This window comes from Amblyomma maculatum, chromosome 5, assembly GCF_055883805.1.
Source record: "Amblyomma maculatum isolate TAMU_Amacu chromosome 5, ASM5588380v1, whole genome shotgun sequence".
NCBI classification, from domain to species: Eukaryota; Metazoa; Arthropoda; class Arachnida; order Ixodida; family Ixodidae; genus Amblyomma; species Amblyomma maculatum.
In genome coordinates this window covers 162,574,446-162,597,793 of record NC_139348.1, presented here as the reverse complement: position 1 = coordinate 162,597,793, position 23,348 = coordinate 162,574,446, and the positions used below count along the sequence as shown (strand labels likewise).

General features: G+C 47.9%; 1 protein-coding gene across 1 annotated transcript in view; it reads right to left on the bottom strand.

The window, feature by feature from the left end:
- Positions 1 to 1,057: 1,057 nt before the first annotated feature.
- UQCR-C2 (Ubiquinol-cytochrome c reductase core protein 2) overlaps positions 1,058 to 23,348 on the bottom strand; it is a 41,439-nt gene continuing 19,148 nt past the window's right edge. Inside the window, exons 8-13 of the mRNA XM_084604897.1 lie at positions 22,166 to 22,316; positions 21,126 to 21,328; positions 18,791 to 18,871; positions 18,342 to 18,415; positions 17,334 to 17,487; positions 1,058 to 1,261 (exon numbers count right to left, since the gene is read on the bottom strand). Coding sequence (XP_084461023.1) covers positions 1,175 to 1,261; positions 17,334 to 17,487; positions 18,342 to 18,415; positions 18,791 to 18,871; positions 21,126 to 21,328; positions 22,166 to 22,316 — 750 coding nt within the window. The 3' untranslated portion in view covers positions 1,058 to 1,174. The remainder of the gene's footprint in view (positions 1,262 to 17,333; positions 17,488 to 18,341; positions 18,416 to 18,790; positions 18,872 to 21,125; positions 21,329 to 22,165; positions 22,317 to 23,348) is intronic.

Below are 23,348 nucleotides of genomic sequence, written 5' to 3'. Positions count from 1 at the left end.
GTTTAGATACTTTAGCCAATGTTATGCATCTACTGGATTGGATTCTGTACTGATTTACTATTTTTCTGGATTGGCTTATGGCTTTTGATTACCCAAAGTTTTAGCCAATTCCGCTAATGTTGACTTGTAATGTGGCTACTGTTGGATTTGCTATGGATCTGTTTCATTTGACATTTCTTCAGACGCCGCTCATGCGCCTAGTACAGTGCTCTAGAATATTGCTGCACATGGTTGGTTGGTTCATAAGAAGGGAAAGGCGCAGTATCTGTCACACTTGCTCTGTGGACACCTGAACCGCGCCGTAAGGGAAGGGATGAAGGTGGGAATGAAAGTGGATAGAGAGAAAGGGGGGCCGTAGTGGAGGGCTACGGAGTAATTTCGACCACCTGGGGATCTTCAACGTGCGCTGACATCGCACAGCACACGGACGCCACTTCGTTTCGCCTCCATCGAAACGCAGCCGCCGAGGCCGGGATTCGATCCCGGGAACTCCGGCACAGTAGTCGGGCGTCTTACCACTGCACGATCTGAGATTGCTGATTACTCCATGTAAACCAGTACGAGCGCAATACCACTACTGCACAAGTTCCCCTCAATAAAGTTTTATGTCTTATTTTGTTGTGCCCTGCATGGGTTTTTCTAAAACAAACTTTATGAAGGCTGCTTGCTGGACCATGTGTAGTTCAATGACAACACCCCACAGAAGGAGGATTTTGGAATTCCAAGTGCTCATGGAAGTGGAGATTTACATTAGATAATTGCTTTGCTTGCCATCATTTAATGCTGCTGTGATGAGGCAACCATGGCCGGCTGCAGAGAAATGCAGCGCTTCGCGACTTAAGCAACTGAAAAAATGCCACGTGAACGTGTTGAGTCAGTTTGGTGAAAACTGTAAAACAATTTGCCGAGAGCGCTGAATAAAAGCTGAGCTAAAAATGTAGATAAGGATGTTTTAAAGTTGCCAAGGCCAGAGGAAGTGATGCTGTTTAAGCATAAGCATGACGGAAAACTTGTTTTGCCCCTTCATGCCATGATAGTTTTCATAGTTGAGTCAGCCTTTCCTCTGCCAAAGATGGTGGCCGTAAAACAGTTTATTTTAAACATGTCCTGCCCGTGCAACCACCCAAGCCAAGGTGGAGGCAGCAACTACGCCTGTGAAGAGAGCTCTATAGGCCTAGACCAGCTCGTCCAGATGTGGGGTCTTGTGCAGGCGTCCCACTGCTGCCATTGCCGGCTTCCCCTTTGATACCCGGGCGGCCACCTATTAATTGGGGGAGAGAGGAAATTCGAATGAGGAAAGCATCCCGCCACTGTAACTAAAATGAGGGAAGCAACAGAGATAAGAGCACTTTCAAAGTGAACTGACTTGGAAGTAAGTACAGTAGAACCTCATCGATACATTCTTTTAAAATGAGGGAAAAAATGTATTTCTAGGAAAATGCATTTTCGAACTTCCTGATTTTGAAAATTTAGCTGCTGAATGGGGTAGAAAGGCATTTAGAATTGATACTTTCACTGCATAAAAGTGCAGATTGGCATTTCGTGAGTATGAATAGCTCCTTTTTTACCTCTCACAGAATTGTTCACATTTAGTAACAAATCCGGTTCGTAAAAGGAAATGACGAGCAGGGACGTGGATGACGCAGCTGACATCGCTTCTTTGATTGTTTCAAGATGCTTTGCCCCCTTACACCAGCAAAATGTGAATAAGCCATCACGATGGGTTGCAATCGCGTTTTTTTTTTTTGCTCATGCTGCGTCCCCCAAACCAGGCCCACTCTAACACAAGCGAATAGTTGTAGTTATCAAACGGTTAGCAAACGTTAGCTCGTCGACTTTCTTTAATGCTTTGCCTCTTTGCACCAAGGCACTGCAGAAAAGCAACTGTGGCGGGTGAGCGCCGCTGACCAGATTTTCATGCCACATGCGCTCGTTAACACATGTCGGGTGGATCGAAAAACGTATTACACAACCACAATTTGTCGAAATTTAGAATGTAATATAACAGGAAAATTGTGCTATCCAGGAACATGTTAACCGCGAGAACTTTATGGGAGATGTTTTACTGCCCACGATTTTGAGCATACAAAACGGGAAATCGTATTGCCGTGAACTGTTTAAATCTTTATTTGTTCCTGTTCGACAGCCGCTGGCATGCGGCCTTATCATTGTTATTCTGGCGTGCTTATCAATTCTGTATGTCGCGATACGACGCGTTATCATTTGCTTTGTCGCGAACGATGCGCCGAGATCTGTCTCGAAGATTCCGATCACTCACGTATGTTTCTACAATGTTCCAGGTTGTGCTACTAGCAGTTTGCGACGTTATCTAGATTGTTCTGAGCAGCCTTTAAATTGAACGTTGACGAGTGCAACGGGCATTCTTTGTTCAACGATCGACGAGCAGATTTGTTGCTATCGCCGCTGCCGAGTTGCTTAGTTCTTTTGCGGGTGCAAGTCAGCCCAATAAAGAGTTTCTTCAGTGCAATCACCGACTCTTCATTTGTGTCATCGACCTTTTCACCACCACGTGACATCTGGTGGAGGTGCTGCCCTTGATCCTTCAAGCGAAGACCCCAGCCTTGTTCTTGTCACCCTGGGAGACCAGCCAACAGGTCACCGAGCTAGCCGCCAACTTCAAGGGCTACAACCCGAACATGGTCTGCTGCCTGACCCCGTTCGACACTGGAAGGCATCAACTTTGAAAATGGTCCAGTCAACAGCACCAGTTGTCTTGGTGCAGCCCCGGGAGCCGCCCACCTTCCAAGGGCTTCCCACTGAAGATGCGGAGGACTGGATGAACCTCTTCGACCGTGTGGCAGAATTCAACGGCTGAAACGACGAAGCGAAGGTAAGGAAAGTCTATTTTGCTCTTCAAGGATCTGCCCGTATATGGTTCGAAAATCACGAGGCAGCTTTGAAGGATTGGGAGATCTTCAAGAAAGAGTGTTTGACTGCCTTTGCAAGTGTCGTTGGAAAGGAAAGAGCCAAGGTCATCCTTGAATCAAGACTTCAACTCCCAAACGAGCCCGTCGGGGTCTACATAGAGAAGATGAAGCGCCTCTTTCGCCGCGCCGACCCTAACATGACAAAAGGTGAGAGAGTGAAATTTTTAATGCGAGGCGTTAAAGAGTAGCTTTTGCAGGACTTCTCCGAAACCCGCCGAAAACTGTGGCCGAATTTGAAAGTGAAGTGTCGACCATCGAGAAGACGTTGGACACCCAAATGCGCCACTACGAGCTACCACTTCAATCGGACAACTCAAGTCACTACCCCAGCACATCTGCAAGCGGAGAAAGCCTTCGCGACCTCATCTGTGAGATCGTCCGAGAGGAACTTCGTCACTTACTGCCATCAATCTAACAACCCCAGGTGTTGCGACGCTCGCGGACGCTGTTCGTGAAGTCCAGCAGGCGCTGGGCATTCCTCAAGCGACGGCTGCAACAGTTCCAGCACAAGAGGCAGCAATTATTAACTACGCTGCTACATTACGTCGCCCTGCGCCCCGACGTGATGACTTTCCAAGCCCTCGCCGCTACCATCCTGTTCCTGAAAGCCGCCCCTTGGCCCCCGCCTGCCAAGCCTACCAACGACCCCCCAAGCCCCCGGAAGTGCGACACCTGACGACTGCGAACAACAGAACGTTATGCTTCCACTGTGGTGGGGCCGGCCACATTCAACCCGTACCGACGAATCGGCCTCCGCGGATTTGCAGAAGACGCCCCACGATCCCGTCCCTGTGAACGACCTCAAGAAATCGAGAGCTACCTACGTAGCGGTGAGTTGGCGCCACAAACCCGTCGATTCAGGTCCCCATCGCCGTACAGGGCCCGCTTTTCATCGCCAGGCCTCAGTTACGATGACAGTGTGCGAGGAAGGTCCCCAAGCCCTCGTAGGGGAAACTAAAGGTAGCAACCTTTGGAGGTGAGGCTGCTATACGGCGAACTAACGAATATCCTCCGCCGCCGCCGCCGAGTAACGACGATGACGCTATGACGTTCACTTTATTTGTGAAGACGCCCTCAACACGCCCAAACTTCAAGGTGACACCGCCGCTACACCCGACGTCAACATCCAAGACGACATGACCAAACTTCAAGCTACCACTGCCGTCCAGCGAAGTGAAGACGGTGTGCCCGGGCCGCGACCTCAGCACAAGACGAAGCAGAGATCGAACACCGAAGCCAACGTGCAATACGAGGACTCGAACAAGCGACCTTGACGTATTGTCACCGCCCTAGTGGACACCGGTGCCGACTACTCTGTCATCAGTGGAGCTTTCGCCGCCCAGCTCAAGGAAGTGACGACCACTTGGGACAGCCCGCTAATCCGCACCGCTGGTGGTAACCTTATTACGCCATCGGGGCGATGCACCGCAAGGGTTACAGTAAATGGACGTACCTACCCTACCAGCTTCGTCGTCCTACAGCACTGTTCCCACGATGTGATTCTGGGCATGGATTTTCTGAACGAGCATGGAGCGATCATCGACCTCCGATCCAAACTAATCAAGTTCTCCATCGACAAAGCCATACTTATTACGAGAACTTCGGCGCATCACGTCGCTCTCAACGTCCTCGACGGAGAATTGACCGTACCGCCCCGATAAAGCGTCGTCACTGTAGTTACAACAGAAGTCGAAATCACGGAAGGGGTTGTCGAAGGAAATACTCAGTTGTTACTGGACAGAGGACTTGGCATCGCAGGAGGCATCGTCCGTTTCCGTCATAGACAAGCTGATGTGCTCGTCACAAACTTCACCGATGAATACCGGCACCTGAACAAGGGCGTGACGATTGCTTTCCTTGACGAGCTAGCGGAAACCCGAGAAGTCGTTGCCCTCCCCAGCCAACTTGAAGACGATGCACCCAAACGAGCCAAGCAGCCCAATTTCGTGATTAACTTAGCGCTCCCCCGAGACAGACAAGACCATATTAGCACTCTTCTTGAAAACCAGGGAGTGCTTTTCTTCAGCGTTGCAGGTGTGGTAAACTCCATTGGCAAAGCATCGCATCATCACGGACGAAAACACTCGACCGCTACGTTAAAGCCCCTACCATGTATCACCACGAGAACGCCAAGCCATACGCGATCAAGTTGAGGAAATGCTGTGTGATGACATGATCCAGCCATCTAACAGCCCCTGGGCAGCACTAGTCGCTTTAGTGAAGAAGAAAGACGGAACACTTCGCTTCTGCGTCGATTACAGCCGCTTGAATAGCATAACTAAGAAAGATGTCTACCCACTTCCCCGCATCGACAACACACTGGACCGGCTCGGCAATGCAAGGTACTTCTCATCGATGGACCTGAGGAGCGGATATTGGCAAATTGAGATCGACGAAAGAGATCGAGAGAAGACCGCATTCATCACACTGGACGGCCTTTTCAAGTTCAAGGTGATGCCATTTGGCCTCTGCTCCACACCAGCGACGTTTCAACGAGTAACGGACACCGTGCTGGCGGGCTTGAAGTGGCAGATTTGCCTGGTATACGCGATGCGCAAAACGCCGACAACGCCGCCTGTCGCCAAAGCCGCAAAGCGTAGGCGGGCTTGCGCGCCGCTGTTCATGTCAGCATCTATGCATGCGCGCATGTCGTGTTTTCGTCTTTCGTCGCAGTTTAACATAGCACTGTCCGGAAAGAATTGCTGCATAGTATTGTTTTTCGAACACACACAAAATCTTGCCAGGAACAGGTTTGTATAAGTTTTCAGTGATGCTTCACGAGAAGGACGGCGGCCGTGAATCGCGGCTGTTCGACGCAGAAAGCAAGCAATCCTACCGAATGACATTTGTTCAGATTAATGTCATTTTTTAGATGCGCTGCTACACGACTAAAGCTAATGCCATTTTCAAATTATGGTAACTGCAATTGATATGCGAATGTTGGGGCGCCTTCAATATGTTGCGAAGATGACTACGCTGTAAACGAAAGCAGCCTATGGTTGACATTTATGTCTTGCATCTCTTGTAAACAACCTGTTGATTAGGACTTCCAATTACGAAGTTAGCGGCAGTGTAGGCTGCGTTTGCTTACGAAAGGGCACGGAAGGTGCGCACGTCTGCGCTCGACCGCGAAATGCTTACGAGTTTCAACATACCCTTTGCGCACTAAAGCAAGTGTCAAGAGCAACACGTAAAATAGGCAGTATCTGGTGTACTGTCTGACGGCGCTTTTATTGAACCTTCGAGTTTCACCCTACGGCGCAGCATACTACAGCCCCGCTGACTTCCATACGTTTTCGCCAGATTGTTTGCTCGGAATATTAAGCCCTGTCGAAAAATGCCCAAGCTTGGCCTCATCAAGAAAGCATACGGCAAATTCGTAACGCTTGCCACATCGAATACCGCGAGCTTACCGCAATGACGCTGTCCGCGAAAGTGGCCGACGACGACGCTGTGGCTGTGTGCTAGGTCCTAGTCGTCACTAGGCCTAAACGCCTAAACGGTTTCACATTAAAGCTGTAGCTGGAAGCACTTTGGAAATACTAAATTTTATATTCATAAAACTGCCTTAGTATCAGTTCAATTGTCTCACAAATTGTCTTGCAGTAAACGGAAGGTGTAACTTCGGCGGCGCCTTAGCAACGGAGCTAGAGAACGAAATCGGATGAGCTGTGTCACACCAGCGGCAGCTGCTAATGTGAGCAGAAATTTGCTTGTATTGCTGTTATAACTTCTTCCAAAATCTCGTTACATTACAGCGATGGTCACTAAAAATTTTTTTTGATTCCTTCATCATAATTAGCGCATATTATTTAAGATCGACAGACATGCTTTTCTGATGATGGCAAAAGAAATCCATCGTGCTGGCGACTCGGTGCCGACAGACCGTGGCAGCAGGAGCGACCTGTTCTGCCCGCGTTAAATGCGGTGGCTACGGTTTGGCTGGCAGCGATGGGGGCCTGTTTTTTTTTTTACCTTGCTATTTGGCATACATATTTCACATAGATGACAAGCTGTAAAATTATAGGAGCACAGTAGTATTTAATGCAGGTAGCACGTGTAGTTTATTTTGGGTGTAGTATATTCTCACCGAGTCTCTGGTGCCGAGATAACACATTTCCTCGTTGATCGCATTTGGATGAGTACTTCAAACTTATTCGATACCTAATGTCGTTTTCATCGAATGTCATTATATTTTCTCGTGTAGCAGCAAACAAATATAATTCTGAACGAATCTTATTCGATGGAAATAGCATTAAATTTACCTTGTGGCAGGGCTGAGTGATAACTATGTTTTCAGTGTTTTCTGCTTGTCATTGCACCTTCCGTGAACTCTTCTTGTTTAAACTTAAAGTTCACGCTAGCCGGGAAGATACAATACGCATTAGATTTGTGAAATGCTTAGCCAGACGATCTTTAGCGTGCATTGACAACTCCAACGTCCCAATAACTCGATTCTCCTCAGTAGCCTGAGCCACTGCGATGGGTTATTGAACAGGTATTTGCCAATATTCCTTTTGAAACTTGCCATGCAATTAGTTTGAAGACCAGAGCCAGTTTTCCTGTTTTCTGTCAAGATTACGAAAGCATATCATGTTGCTGCACTTGCTAAATAGACTAAGGGCTCTAGAACTGGTTATAAAGCGAACTGTAATTTTGCAGTTGGACGCTCGAGGGTGATACAAATGAAATGAATATGATACTACGATAATAAAATATGATAAAAAATTTAAATCTAATATGCTCTTGGCTAACCTGTGATGCAGTGTTTCGGATATTGTCTCTGCTGATGTCTCTTTCCCCCATGAAATTAACTACCCGCTCTGCCTTTTTGGCGACGTAATACGTGAAATTCATGCTGTACAAGTTGTGGTAAAGCAGAAGCATGAAAAATTTTAACTCTTGCTACAGGAGCCCAATATGCACTATTTTTCTGATGCTTTGCAAGCTCGCTGGCTTTTCCTGCAGTCGCACCGGTACGAAACCGCTCGCAGTTCCGACAACACTGCTTCGTTTACTGTAGCAATACAGTCGAACCCGGATACAGTTGAACCCCTCTATAACGAAAGCCCTCAAGAACGAAATTCTCGCGACAACGAAAAATTCTGGCGCCCCCGGCGAACTCCCATAGGGTTCAATGCATTTGTCCCCTCTCAACAGCGAAGGGTTTTTAAAAAGCAGTCCCGCATTAACGAAAGTTTGAGGTAGTGATCTGCAACATTTTTTCGGCACATCAGCCAGTCGGGAACATAGAATGGGCGAAACTGCAGCAGCACACTCATCCGACAAGTCGAGCCCGTTCATTTCACCTGCCAACAAGCACCGGCGCAGCCATTTTTGTTTACTTTCGGTTGGTTCGGTAATGATGATGATAGCAAAGCATTTTTTTTTTTTGCCCGCTGAAAGCGGCTTTTTGCTAGCCTGTCTGTTGGCCACTACGCACGTATGTGACGTTTCACGCCACGTGACGACACCGCCGGCCAACCGGGGAAGAGCAAGGAACCTCCTTTTTTTTTCTTTTCGCTAGTGCGCCGACCACGCGACCACGCTATCTCGCCGATCTCGCCATCCGCCTTGTGCCGCTCGCGACTTGCCTGTGTACAGTGTTTTTTGTTGTTTTTTTTTTTACTGTCGGAAACATGCCGCCTCCTGTAAAGAAGCGCAAGTTTTTGACGCTGCAGGAAAAGGCTGCAATTATCGCCGAAGCTGAAAAAGGCAGGAAGAAGACTGATATTGCGGAGGAGTTCGGTATCCCGTGCAGCTCGCTTTCTACGATTCTGAAATCAAGGAATGGCATCATGGCGGCACTCCAGAACGGCGCGCGCGCTCAGAACAAGACTTTGGCAGCGCCGGTCTACGAAGACGTGGACAAAGCCGTATTTCAGTGGTTCCTGGACAAGAGAGCGAACAAGGTGCCTTTGTCCGGAAGCCTCCTGCAGCAAAAGGCGATTGACTACGCGTGCATTCTGGGGCACGACAACTTTAAGGCGAGTGCCGGATGACTAAGTCGATTTAAAGCGCGGCACTGCATCGTCGCCAAAGTGTTGTCGGGGGAGCGTGCGAGCGTAGACGCTGAAGCAGCATCTTCCTGGATGGAGAAAAGTTACGAAGGCATAATGGACGAGTACGAGCCCTCCGAAATTTATAATGCGGACGAAACGGGCTTCTTCTATGAAATGTTGCCTTCAAAAACGCTAGACCTGAAAGGAAAAAAATGCCATGGCGGCAAGCTGAGCAAAAAGCGGGTCACCATTCTTTTATGCTCAAACATGGATGGATCTGACAAGCGTCCCCTCCTCGTGATCGGCCAGAGCAAGACTCCACGGTGTTTTAAACGTAACTGAAAGCTTCCGGTCCAGTACACTGCAAACCAAAAAGCGTTGATGACGCGCGCAATATTCACAAGCTGGCTAAAAGCCTTTGATACGGACATGCGAAAGCAGGGCAGATCTGTCTGCCTTTTTTTGGACAACCGCAGTGCGCACCACATTGAAGACGTTGCCCTGACGAGCATCTGCTTGATTTTTTTCCCCGCGAACTGCACATCCGTTATCCAGCCTCTTGATCAGGGGGTTATCAAAAGTGTGAAGTCTGCGTACCGAAGAAGGCTCATACAGCGGATGTTGCTAAACATCGAAATGAAGTGACCGACGGAAATTGACCTCTTCATGGCGCTGGAGATGCTTGCCGGCGCGTGGATTGCTACTTCGGCCACGCTTGTCCAGAACTGCTTCAGGCACGCCGGTTTCGCAGCTGGTCAGCACGCCTTGGCAGAACCGGAAGCTGCAAGCGGTGACGATCTGCAGCCACTAACCGAAGCATGGAACGCGCTTCGCAGTGTAGATACAATGGTGCCAGAGGCTGTTGAACTGGAGGACTTTTTGTGTGCGGACGCCGACTTGATCGTGCATGAGGAATTCAGCGACGACGCTATTATCGACAGTGTGAGCAAAGGAAATGAGGCAAGTGACGACGAAGATAGCGAAAACCAAGCACAAGGTAAGCAAGTAAGCTCGCGTGATGTGCTTGATGCATTCGATGTGATCCGGACTTTTCTCGGCGACCACGACGATGACGACGAAGCTATGCATAGCTTATCAAGCTGCGAAGCCAGAGTCGTCAAGCTCCTGCGCAGCAATGTCAAGCAGAGCAAAATAAGCGACTTTTTTAATTAAATCTTGGTTCTGGAAGGTAATGGGTGTGCTTATTTGTCCATTTTCGCAACAGCGAAATTCTCGCGACAACGAAAAGGTTTTCCTTCCCCGGCGGTTTCGATATTGCGGGGTTCGACTGTATATCGAACTCGAAGGGGATCGCGAAATAGTTCAATATATCGATAACTCGATATACAGAAATCGGCTTTTGACGGCACTTATGATGCGAAAAAAATGATACCGTATTTGCTGCGTAGTCAACCCACTCGCATAATGAACCCACCCTTCACTTTTGAACCCGAGAATTTGGAAAAAGAAAAAAAAACAGCTCGCTCACATGCAAGCGATTGAGCGATCTCAGCCACGAGCGGCAGCGACAAAGCGAATAATTTCCAACTTGCTGGAACTGCGTCCCTCTTGCCGCTCGAGCCACCGCGGCAGCTCGGAACAAGGTTTCTGTGTCGCCACAGCGATTTCGCTGCATGTCGATGGCGCGCGCCACTCCGTTTCGGTCGTCTCATCCACAGCTCATTTCTTGGCAGTGTGCCAAGATGCTGCGCAGTGATAACGTCACGGCGCCGGGTGGCGCGTTTATCTGTTTATCTTTTGATAGCTCCTGCGGTGGCGGGGAGCGAAGCTGGCAGTGTGCCTGTGATGGCTTGATTGCACAAGCCTGGTTCCATTTATCACGTCGCACTTGGGCGGGAGTCATGATCGCAGCTGACCACGTGTTTTCGTTGATTCATACGTGCAAGGATAAACGACTCCCCCCCCCTAAAAAAAAAAAAAGAACCTGCCGCTTTTTAACGTCTGCAGCCGGCCATATCTTATGCTACGCCCCGCGTACAGCACAGCGATAAGAATAGGTGACTCTCGAAAAAACACGCACACAGAGAGAGGGAGAGACCTGCCGCTTCTTAACGTCCGCAGGCGCCATAGCCACGTCAGCCGCCGCGCGCAGAGTGTTCGCAACACACACTGGAGAAAGCGTCCGACCTCTGTCTGAAAACGGGCACGATTAGCTGGCTTGACCCATGCGTAAGCGCATGCTGAAAGAAAGAGATAGCTCGGCAAAAGAATGGGCACACCCACGCGCATGTCTTGCAAACGTCATATACTGGCGCGCGGGAAAGGATAACTGCAGATGCGTACGCGCCTTTGGAGAATGGGCGCGGCGCTGCCCAGACCAGCCGTCGCCGAACTGTCCCCTCATTCCTTCCGCGCGTGGCTTGAAAACGTCACGTAGCAAACGGCCAAGGGTGATGCGATCGTCTTTAGGGAAGGCACACTTTCCAGTGCGTGGTGCGGAGTTCGAAATATCGAACGACCGGTGAAATTGAGTTCGATATATGACGCGGCTTTCCTATACTTTTACATGGGATTTTCAAGGGGATATTACGTGAGTTTGATATAACCAAAATTCGATATATTTTGGTTCGATATAACCGGGTTCGACTGTATATTGCATGTAAATGAAGCAAGCGTGTATCATTAAGCGAAGAAAGAACATTGGTTCATAGGTCAAGGAATGAACGAAGTAGCGTGGCGTTGGCACGAAAGCGTGGCACTCAAATTGAGCTCCACATCGTACGCAACCTTGTTGACGCTCGCCTGCAGCAGACACTTGATGCATAAGGAGGCGACGTAGACCCAGACGGCCGTGATATCGAACACATGTCCACTATTATACAGTGCGATCCCCTTACGCACACTGGCATCGTGGAAGTGCCCACGAGACGCGTACAAACGACACATCGCACGCGCGCACCACGGCCATGCTTGCTGCATGAGGCCCGCCTCGGGTTCCGACGGCCGCCGCTACGCGGCTTTCAGTGGCGCCCCTATAGGCACTGTGCATGGCGTATACTCGGATGATGTCGTTGTCTTCTCGTCAAACTGAAACGGCTGCAGACAGTGTTGGAAGCCATGAAATCATCGGGACTAAAGTAAAAACCAGAGAAGTGCCACTTTGCCTATGAGGAACTGCGGTTCCTAGGTCACATCGTTAGCAAGGATGGTGTTCGGCCAGACCCGAAGAAAACAGCTGCAATCGCACAATTTCCACCGCCTGCTGACAAGAAAGCCGTGCGCAGGTTCCTTGGGCTGTGCGCTTATTAACGATTTGTCCGAAATTTTTCACGCATCGCTGAACCGTTGACGCAGCTTACAAAGGCTGACGTACCTTTTAAATGGGAAACGCCGCAAGGAGCAGCCTTCGACGAACTTATGCGCCGCCTGCAGTCCCCTCCTGTCCTTGGCCACTTTGATGAAAACGCAGAGACCGAAATTCACACCGACGCAAGCAGTTTGGGCCTAGGAGCTGTTCTCGTCCAGAAGAGTGCCGGACTGGAGAAGGTAATCACCTACGCTAGCAGGTCCCTCACAAAAGCCGAAGTCAATTACTCGACGACCGAGAAGGAGTGCCTCGCGATCATCTGGGCCATTTCTAAGTTCTGTCCATACCTATACGGTCGAACATTCAAGGTGGTAAGCGACCACCACGCGCTCTGCTGGCTGGCTAATTTGAAAGACCCCTCCGGCTGCCTTGCCCGATGGAGCCTAAGACTTCAAGAATTTGACGTTACAGTAGTCTATAAGTCGGGCCGCAAACATTTAGACGCAGACTACTTATCCCGCTCTCGCGTCGACGTTCCTCCGAAGGACAATGACGACGGTGCCTTTCTGGCACGAGTAAGCGCCAGTAGCTTTGCACAACAACAGCGATCTGGTCCTCAGCTGAAAGACCTAGCAGATTACTTGGAAGGCAAGACCGCTTCTCCTCCTGTTGTGTTTAGGCGTCAGTTGTCATCGTTCGCTTTAAGCAATGATGTCATCGTCCACGCTCCCAACAAGACAGTGCAGCTTCTTGTCGTGCCTAAAAACCTCAGACAGGAAATTCTTCATGCGTTGCACGACGAGCCAACAGCAGGGCACCTCGGTTTTGCGGCCACGTTGCATCGAATCCAGGAGAAGTACTACTGGCCGCCACTGCCTGCCGACGTTGCCCATTACGTAAAAACATGCCGTGAGGGCCAGCAACGCAAGACTCCGCCGATCAGGCCAGCTGGGCTAGTGAACCCGATACCGCCCCCAACCCTGCCCTTTCAACAAATTGGGATGGATCTTCTTGGCCCCTTTCCATCTTCATCTGCGGGTAACAAGTGGATCATCGTGGCCACCGACTACCTTACCCGATACGCCAAGGCAAAAGCACTGCCCAATGATACTGTGGCAGAAGTCGCAAAGTTTTTTGTCGAACAAATTCTCTTGTGTCACGACGCCCCAGAAGTCCTCATCATGGACAGGGGAACGGCATTTACGGCAGAGCTGACGCAAGCCATCCTAGAATACAGTCGTACAAGTCATCGACGAACTACTGCGTACCATCCCCAGAAAAATGGACTTATGGAGCGTCTCAACAAAACTATTGCGGATATGTATCATCATGTAGTGTATCATCCATGCGAACTAAAGCGGGTATTCCTACCCTTTCTTGTCGGCAACGAGTAGCTTCCATGAAATTTCTATACCTTCTTTATAACGGTGGAATCAAAATTGATACAGATCAGTACATCAAGGCATCATATCGTTCGAAGAGGCTAAATCATGGGAAGTGCATCAGACCCATCCCAGCTCGATGCGACGCATACAAATTTTCATTTTTTCCTTCAGCTATTGAAGAATGGAATAGGCTGCCACATGAATTTATGGGCGATATCTGCCTTGATATTTTTCTTAAAAACGTTGAGTCATATTTTGAGAAGCAAATGGTGTAAACAAAAAAAAAAAAATCGTTCCTAAGATGTGTTTCGTTATTCACTGCGAGTGTTCAGTTTAGGATTTTATCTTATTAGTACCTATTGTCTAACGTGTTCTATTATTGTGTCGCTTCGCGGTTCTTTACAGTGCTTCATATGCGACAAATTGAATGCCCGTTAGAGTGTTGCAGTGCGTATGTTTTCCATTTTTGTGTTTCTGATGTTTTTCATTTTGTATAACGGTCCCATCAACTCACCCACTCCTGTAAGAGCCTACCAAGGCTTACAGTATGCTTAAATAAATAAAAAACAAATAAATAAATATGATTGCAATGTACGTCGACGCCGAGCACAAGACATGGGACGCCATTCTACCCTACGTCGTCTTCGCTTATAATACCACCGTCCAGAAGACAACCTCGACCCCGTTCAGCCTAGTGTACGGCAGGGAGCCCACGACGACGCTTGACGCAATGCTGCCACACGTAACCAATGAGGATAACCTGGACGTCGCCGCCTACCTTCAACGTGCAGAGGAAGCCCGAAGACTCGCCCAAATGCGCATTAAAGATCAGTAACGAACCGATGCCCGACGTTACAACTTACGACGAAGCGATGCTGAGTACAAGCCGGGAGATCAAGTCTGGGTTTGGACGCCGATTCGCCGCCGCGAACTGAGCGAAAAGCTTTTACGCCGATACTTCGGACCCTACAAGGTGCTTCGCCGACTAGAACAATTGAACTACGAGGTCATTCCCGACAGCACGGCAGAATCGCAGCGGCACCGAGAGTGCATCCAGAAATTGTGCATGTTGTACGCCTTAAGAGGGGACGCGACCTTTTGAAAACCGAAAAATAGCGAAAAAGTCGATTTTTGGAAGATTATATATTCCGGTAGTATGTCTTATAAACTACCATTTCTGTAATTATCAATGCCCAACTCGCCGTAGAAACACTCGAAATTAATTATTTAACAAGCGGCGGCAGCCGCGGAGCAGCGAGCAAGCGCCGAAAATTCCCAAACTTCGCGCGCGCACCATTCCTCTCCCGCCGAACTGAGCGCCGCCATCTTGGTCTTGTTTTGTTTGTGAATTCTTGCGCTTTCTTCTGCCACCCTCGACGGCGGCGACGGCGGCGCGGTCGAGGCGTGGCTTGCTACCGATTGAGAGCCTCGTGGAGGCTTTCAAGTTTCCCGCGCTCGAATTCAAGGCTGCGATTGGGCAAAGCACGCGCTCCGCGAGAACGCGGGGGATCGGGCGACTACTATTGGCTGCTGCAGCCGCTGACGTGTCGGTCTCCGCCTCCCCGCGTCGTCTGCTACGGCTCTTTGCTTGCTGTCGTTGTTGGCTGTCTGTACTTCGTACGTTCTGTTCGCCTTTCGCCATTTTTGCGATTGCCGGATTTACGATCTCTCGTCGTGCCCTCTCAACGGTTTCGTGCAACGTGTTAAACGTTGCGTGGTCGCTCACGATGCCTCGAGGTGCGACACGCATTCAGTGCAAACTTGGCTAGCTTTTTTTTTTTTTCGTTTCGGCGCTTATGCCGCGGAACATAACCTGGGAAGTCGCTTGTCGCGTTTGGGCCGCTCTTCGTTTCTCCGGCGAGATGCCGCGATAGATAAACCGGGAAACCGCTTGCTGCGTCTGCGCCGCCCATCATGCTAGGGTGAAATGCCGCGGGGAAATCGGGAATGCCGACTGTCGCGGCTTGCAGAGCACAGGATCGACGGATCTCAGAATGTGGAAAGTGGTCCGCGGCACCAAGGCGTTCGCTGTAGCCGATCGGCATGTCGCACAGATGTTCGCTGTAGCCGAGATCGACGGAGCGCCATAGCCCTAATGTATATTTTGACGGCCGCACCGGACTTGTTCGTGATAATTGCGAGTGTTCGTCTTAAAGTTGGGCCCTTATAAGTGGGCTCGACTGTACCTGAATAAATTTTTGAGGGCAAGGCAAGCCCATGTATTCAAAATATTATGTCTGGAATTTGTCATAATTAATTTGGTTAATCAACATAGGTCTAATTGATAACAAAAAATCCAATTCTATGCTGTTATTCAGCAACAAAATTTAGAAAAAGGGCTTTGTCTTGCCCTGAGGAACCTATCTAGGAATCAGCATGACAAATTGCACAATGCCAGTGCCTTTCACAATTTCTCCAGGCTTGATATAAAGGACCTATTCGAACCAGTTTGATATGCTTCTGTAACTTGAGAACTAGCGTGCACAATTCTATGAAACTTGGTGGTTTTTCGTTTGTTAATGTCATGAGCCTGTCTTGAAAATTTCATCATGATAACTTGACAAACAAAAAAGTTATTGTTCTCTCAACCTTTGAGAGCCATTTTCTCAGAATCAATTTTTTGCACGGTGTGGCTGCTAGGGAAAGTCATAGTTCAAGAACCACCTATGTAAAATTCTGAGGGCAAGACAATTCATTTTTTTCAAAATATTTCATGTGTAACTAGGGGCAGTCAATTAAAATATCGTTAAGTCAGGTGTAAATTTGAACACTAAATTTGGGGCTGTACTAAAATTTTTCAGAGAGGAAATTTGGAAAAAGGGAATTGTCTTGCCCTGGGGAAACTATCCAGGAATGACCATAACAAATTTCACACTGCTAGCATATTTTGCAAATTTTCCAGGTCCGCCCCTAGGGACCTATGTAAACTATCTTGATATACTCCTCTAAATTGAGAACCGATGAGCCCAGCTCCATGAAACTTGGTAGTTCTTCGAATGTGTGTACTATGAGCATACCCTGAAAATTTCATTCAAATACCTCAAGAAATAAAAAAGTTGGTGTTCAAGGGTAGCCTCCCCCCTTAAGCCATATTGTGCGTGCCAAAGGCTATTCATGTTTGCTTTGCAATATTTATGTTAATTCATGCCTGTTTATTTTGAAACATCGAGGCGATGTTCTTTTAAGGGGGGGAGTAATGCCGCGAACTGTTTAAATTTTTATTTGTTCCGGTTCAACAGCCGCTGGCATGTTATTCTGGCGCACTTATCGATCCTGTATGCTGTGTTTGTTCATGCTCGTTGTCGCGATACGACGCATTATCATTTTCTTTGTCGCGAACGATGCGCCGAGATCTGTCTCGGAGATTCCAATCACTCGCGTATGTTTCTACACTGTTCCAGGTTATGCTACTAGCAGTTTGCGACATTATCTAGATTGTTCTGAGCAGCCTTTAAACTGAGCGTTGACGAGTGCGGTGGGCATTCTTTGTTCGACGATCAACGAGCACGTTTGTTGCTATCGCCGCTGCCGAGTTGCTTAGTTCTTTTGCGAGCGCAAGTCAGCCCAATAAAGAGTTTCTTCAGTGCTATCACCGACTCTTCATTTGTGTCATCGACCTTGTCACCACTATGTGACAGTATGAACCGGGAACATATCAACAAAGTTCTACTGTATTCCCATAGATGGCAGGCAAGTCACCCTGTGGCTAGGCATGATGGGGGGCACTGACCGTTGCCACGTCCTGGGTGGTGAGTGCGTCAATGGCCTGCAGGAGGTCATCCTGTCGCCACGGCTGGCCAGTGCGCGACACGTGCACCCCCATCTCCACTGCCAGGTTGGTGTGGCCTTCCCGGCTGTACAGCAGCTCGGCCTTCAGCTTTTGCCTGCACAGCAAAGAGCAGGGCAAGTTGCCACGAAGTCAGGGGAAGTCAGAGCATCACCCCAAGTGAGACCACAAGGAATCTTTGCGGACCAGCAGGTGTTGTGCATGACATTTGGTCATGGAAAACAGAATGAGGCACTTGGCAGACGCTCATTCATGGTCAAGAAGTGCCATGATAACAAAGGCCAAGAGGGAGCAATGCAAACACAATTAAATTTTTAATTAGAAACCTTTAATCGGTTTTAGTAGGATATACTCTACTTGCGCATTTCTTGACCACTGATGCATGCGAACTATTCCAATGATCTACTTTAGTTCAGAAAAAAACTTGACAGGGAGCAAATAGCTAGACAGACAGACTAGCATAATAGAGGCATTACAAAACAACAGGCATTGAAGGCGAGGGAATAACAACAGACGCTGACATGGATGCTCACACAGAGTTAAGTAAAGGCTGCTTGCCAGTCCTTCACTGTAAAGACCTACGCTATCTGCTCTTATTGTACAGATCACTTACTGTCGTCAGCAAATGTGGGAGACCCCCGTGAGTGCCTCCCAACGAAGCAATACTGGTTTTGAGACAGGTGCCAGTCAAGTGCTTAGTGCGATGGCCACTGCATGTGTCTTGCAACCAGGAATGCTTCTTCTAAGAGGAGCTCATATGCTGTTTGCCGTAGCTCACAACACGCTTTCCACAGTTGTACATATACAGACATTTGACTTACTATCAAGGCTACTACTATCACAAAATCTTGGCTGCAGCACAGAGAGCAGTTCTGTATTAACTAAAAAAAATGGCAGTAAGTTTGCCATGTTAAAAAAAAACTTTCCTTCCTCCGCTGACCAACCACTCACTTGGCATCCTGGACGTCCTTGTCGGCCACTTTTTGGGACACTGTTCGTACCTGGCTCAGGGCTGCCTTGGTCAGCTGAACAGAGAGAATTGGGAGCGGAGACAATGTGAATCAATTCCTACTTCATGCCACTTTGATCTGCCAAGCACATGATAAACAGCCCACTCATGTTATATCCCACAAACCGAACCAAGAAAATCTTTCTTAAAAATTTTTAAATTTCAGGGCAAAAAAAAAAAAAGAAGAAAGAAAGCGGCACATTCAAAACGTGAATGCTGCAATCATACTACGGAAGCCGTGCATTTACAGTGGTAGAGGACGAGTAATCAATGGGTCCACCAACGATAGTTTGGATGTCCAGTCACCACAAATGACTAACAAGAAAGCCTTCAGCTTTTGTGCAGTGTTACGAGGCTTGCACTAAAATATGGCTGGAAAAGGATGCCTCACCTGGTCCATATCATCTGGGTGTCCAGTCAGCGCCACGCCAAAGAGGCCTGTGTCAGTGTAGTTGACGTTCAACGCCGTCGCCTGCACGCACATTTGGATGACCACTAAGAGCCACACGCATATCTTTCACCCTAATCCGCCAGGAGCAATTGCGTGGCTGTTCAATACCTTCCCGAGACGCTGTGCCCCAAGCAGTGCTTCTGAATTATAGTTAAAGAGAGAAAAAAAAATCCAAACAGCAGGAATAGCTGCAAATCGTTTGCTATGACGGGGCAGGTAGTTATTTGTCATTCAGCGAGAGGCAGAAATGAAAACAAGCGCAGTAGCTTTTATAAAGGTGCTTGTTCCTTTTTGAGAATAGGACGCAATGCTTACCAGCCAACATGGACGGACAATCACCAGTAAACTTAAGAGTGAAAAGTCTTGCAATAACGCTGCAACCGTCACTGACTGTACTAGCTCCCCATAAAAATGCTTGCGAACTTGAAGTGCACTTGAGCACAGCCGCATTCACCTTCCATGGGTATCACTGCTTCATCCGGCACCAGCAAGCGCTTTCCTCTGACACATCACAAATATGTTTACTTCTGCACAGCTTTGCTCCTCAACGCCTCGACAAGCATGTAAGAAAACACAAGACACCGAATGGTCCCAGTTTAAAACCTTGAAATAATTGCTTTAGAAAGACAACAATTTGAACATGCACAGGGGGATGTTTGTTTTGGCAGACAAACTGTGTTCCAATGAAAAAGACTCCACTCTCATGAAAAGTAGAACCCTTGTTTGGGCTAGTTGGTACACTTGAATAAAAAAATAATATGGCGTGACAGACGAGGACAAAGAAGACACACAAACTACTAGCCACTGACAACTGAATATTTCGCATCATACCTGTCTTTTTGCAGCCAACCAAGCCGTATTACACATGCAATTACCTATCTATCGCATGCTCATGAAGCAAAAGCTGAGGCAGTACATCAGATCAACATATATATTATGCTGAGGCATGCAAAAGGAAAGAAAAATAAAGAGCCTCTGCCCGTGCCACAAAGTATAACGGGCTTACATCAGATCGACAGAAGAAATGCCGACGCAGAACAAACCATCCTTATAAATATGTAATGTGGCCATCAGGCAGAAAAACAACTGACAATTTTTTTTCCGCTCTACACCAGCACAATAAAAAAAACAAGCATGACCCAGTCAAAGCCATCAAAACCTGAAACAATAGTTGGCAACCACATGAGGAGTGATATACGATGACCAACAGGAAACATGGAAAAAAAGTGAAACAAGATGTGCATTTAGACAAAAGTTTGCGTTAAAGGCATAAAAGTTGAAAACCATGAAAAAGACAAAAACCTTTAAAAATGCGTGTTTTTAAAGGTTTTTGTCTTGCGATAGATAGGTGATTGCATGTGTGATACAGCTTGGTTGGCTACAAAAAGACAGGTTTGATGCGAAATAAAACTCAGTTGTCAGTGGCGCTAGTCCCGTCATTTGTGTGCCTTTTTTATCCTCGTCTGTCGCGCCATATTATTTTCGATTCTCACCAAAAACTGGGCTTCTTTTTTTAAGCTGGGAAAGGTCCGTAAATGAAGTATGAGTATTGCCACATGGGCAGTTTTCGTAAGTAAACTATGGTGCATCAGGATATCTCCCACTGCTCATTCAAGTGGTGATCACAAACTCCCTTCCAGCCTGGATACCGTCAATTTCAACAGAGTGGCACGAAAGTTCTCAAATAAAATATTTCCCTTTTCATCAATAAATTGCATGCATAGCTACTGGACAAGCATCAGCATTACAAGAAGCCACACAATCTATTCTTACCAAGAGAATGATCACTGGACGACACTGTCCTCCGAGTAGTCCCCTGAATACCCCACCTGATAAAGCTCATTGACCACACCCCGCGTCACCCAGACGCTGTCACTCTTCGAACTTCTTAACTTCCTTGCGTTCATTGTTATCAATTCACTGGGTCTTCTTGCTTTGTATATTTATAGATTCATGTTGCACTGTTTATGCTTGTTTCCATGAGGTTGTACAGCTGGTATCATTTTTTTCACTGTCTGCTTCCCTGTGCAAATGCAGCTTTTTTTTGTTTTTCCCCTATGCTTGAATGTTAGTTATAACAAATTATTATTCTCCTTCCAATGAAGATACTGCTTTGTATTATTTTTTCTTTCTCTTCATGGTTTTGCCTATTTTTGATGATTTGCCTCAGCCGTGAGGACCTTTAGGGGTATTTTGTACAAGTAAATAAACAAATGTTGTAGAGGAGGGCATCATAGAAGGGGGGGTGACGTCAGAGGGGAAGAGCAGCACTCACGGCGAATGGCTTCTGTGTGGCCTTAGCGGCTGCCTCGCCCAGCTTGGTGGCCTGGCTCTCGCTGTAGGGGAGCCGAGGACCCATGCCCAGCACGTGTGCAAACACGCTCAAGGCCAGGCACTCCTTGGTGTTCTTGACACCAGCACCTTCTACCACGACGGCCGCATTCACAAACTCGCCCGGAGACTCCAGGCGCATCTCGCCTGCAGCCAGACCACAGGGAACAATAGCCTTTTGTTCACTGCCTTTTTACAAAAATGGATTCAGCTATGACCTCTGCAGTGGACAGCTACTGGCCCCAGATGACATCCTATAAAGTGATGTCTGATGACTTCAGACTACACTTCGTCTCAAAAGCTGTCTGCAGCACTGCGAAAGGCAGGGGCAACCTGGTCGAATCAGGAGCATGCACACTACAATAGGTAATTGTGTTCCTACGTGCCTCTTACATCCGAATTGGTGGGGGCGAAACTGTAGTGCACAAGGTCAAGAGGCACTTAGGAGCACAATTACTTATTCTCCCCTGCCTTTTGTAGTGCTGAAAATGTCTCGAGAGATGAAGTATAAATGTACTACAGCAGCACCAGACTTAGCGAGGCAAAAATCATGCCAACACTGTTGAAAGAAGCTGCACCTGGGATCTATGTGTCCTGGGCCCTTTCTACCATCTGTACAATGCAGTGCAAGCTGAAGAAGCAGAAACAATGTGGCCGTGCTTTTGTCATCCATTGGCCTCTCAACCATGAAATAGAAAAAAGGAGGCACAAAGGAGATCAATGTCTGTCACTATCCATGTGAGGCTCAGAGGTTAATGCTTCTTCGCAGCATTAAGCAGATTCCGACCGCAATGAACTCTACATCTTTTGGACAAGAAAGGTCAGTAGTACAGTATTCACTTCCATTATGGCCTTGTTAAACTTCAGCAGCACAGTGACTGAAAAATGTGGCTTTGTTTCAGTTTACAGTGAGTTCGAAGGCAGCAGTGATGAGGCAATGGCAGTAAGTTGGCCATAATTTCCTGACATCCACTGGCTACATACCTGGGCCAAACTTGCTGGGAAGGAACTCTGCCCCTGGGTCGGTGGACAGCTCAAGGTTCCTGAGGGCATCACTGATCCGTTTGCAGTCGGCACCCACTGCGGCGATCACAGTACGGGGTGCTGTCACATGCTTCTTCACAAACTGGGACAGCTGCACGGTCACAAACGGCAAACGTGAGAGACAGCATTTGTGACGGTCATATCAAGCATCGATGTCGCATGGCCTTTTCAAGCACCCAATGTCACATGACCTCTCCAAGCACCCAAAGCCAGAACCCCGCAACAGTCACGTTCATGAAATGCAAGGTGTGAACAGCAAAGTCAAAAGGCTGGCCACACGACTGTCATAAAACTTGTTAAATGCAACCTTATCTGATGGCACCTAGTCTGGTCAGGTAATAAGTTAACAATCTTTATCACTGTTTCTTTCTCACAACACAGGTTCTGAAATACACGATGCCGAGCAGCTCCCTGTTAACAAAGGAAGCAGGCTCGCATTCGGTAGAGGCACCCGATTCAGTAGTCGATACTATGACAGCTGCAGAAGACCAGGAGCAGTCGGGCAATTGCTTGGTGACTGCAGCACTAAAGTGTTGCTGAGCAAATACCTGGCTGCGAAAAAAAACTTTGGCTTCACTATAACTTCCTTTCGGCAAGCTGCAGTTACCTCTAGGAAGAAAACTTGTGACTAATAAAATTCCTGTGGGCATAAAGATTAAAAGAACAGATAGAAAGCAGGTCGTAAAACTACTGTATTTATTCGTGTAACTAACCCACTTTTTCGCAAGAAAAATCCGCCAGTTTTAGGGCAGGGCCCACTATAAAAGAAACCCATAATTTTTTTTTTTTTTCTAGATGTCCATCCTTCCACCCTTCAATCATCAATGAAACTACGAGGTCAGGCACGATCACGATGCCCGCTTTTAGCATATCTTTCGCTTCAAAAGGCATTTGCTGCTATCACACGTTCCAGTGATTTTGTGGCACTCCTGTCAAGACCACTAGCAAGTTTGCCTCCAAACCCCCCCCATTCCCCCCTTTACACCACCATGAGAGCTAATGCCAAAAGATACACTGTGATGGTATCACTGCACAGAATCTTGCCTCGCTGCCAAGATATTTGTTCCACGCCCAGGTGCAGATGCTAAAGCACAGTATGTCCACAAATTTAGTGCACACACCT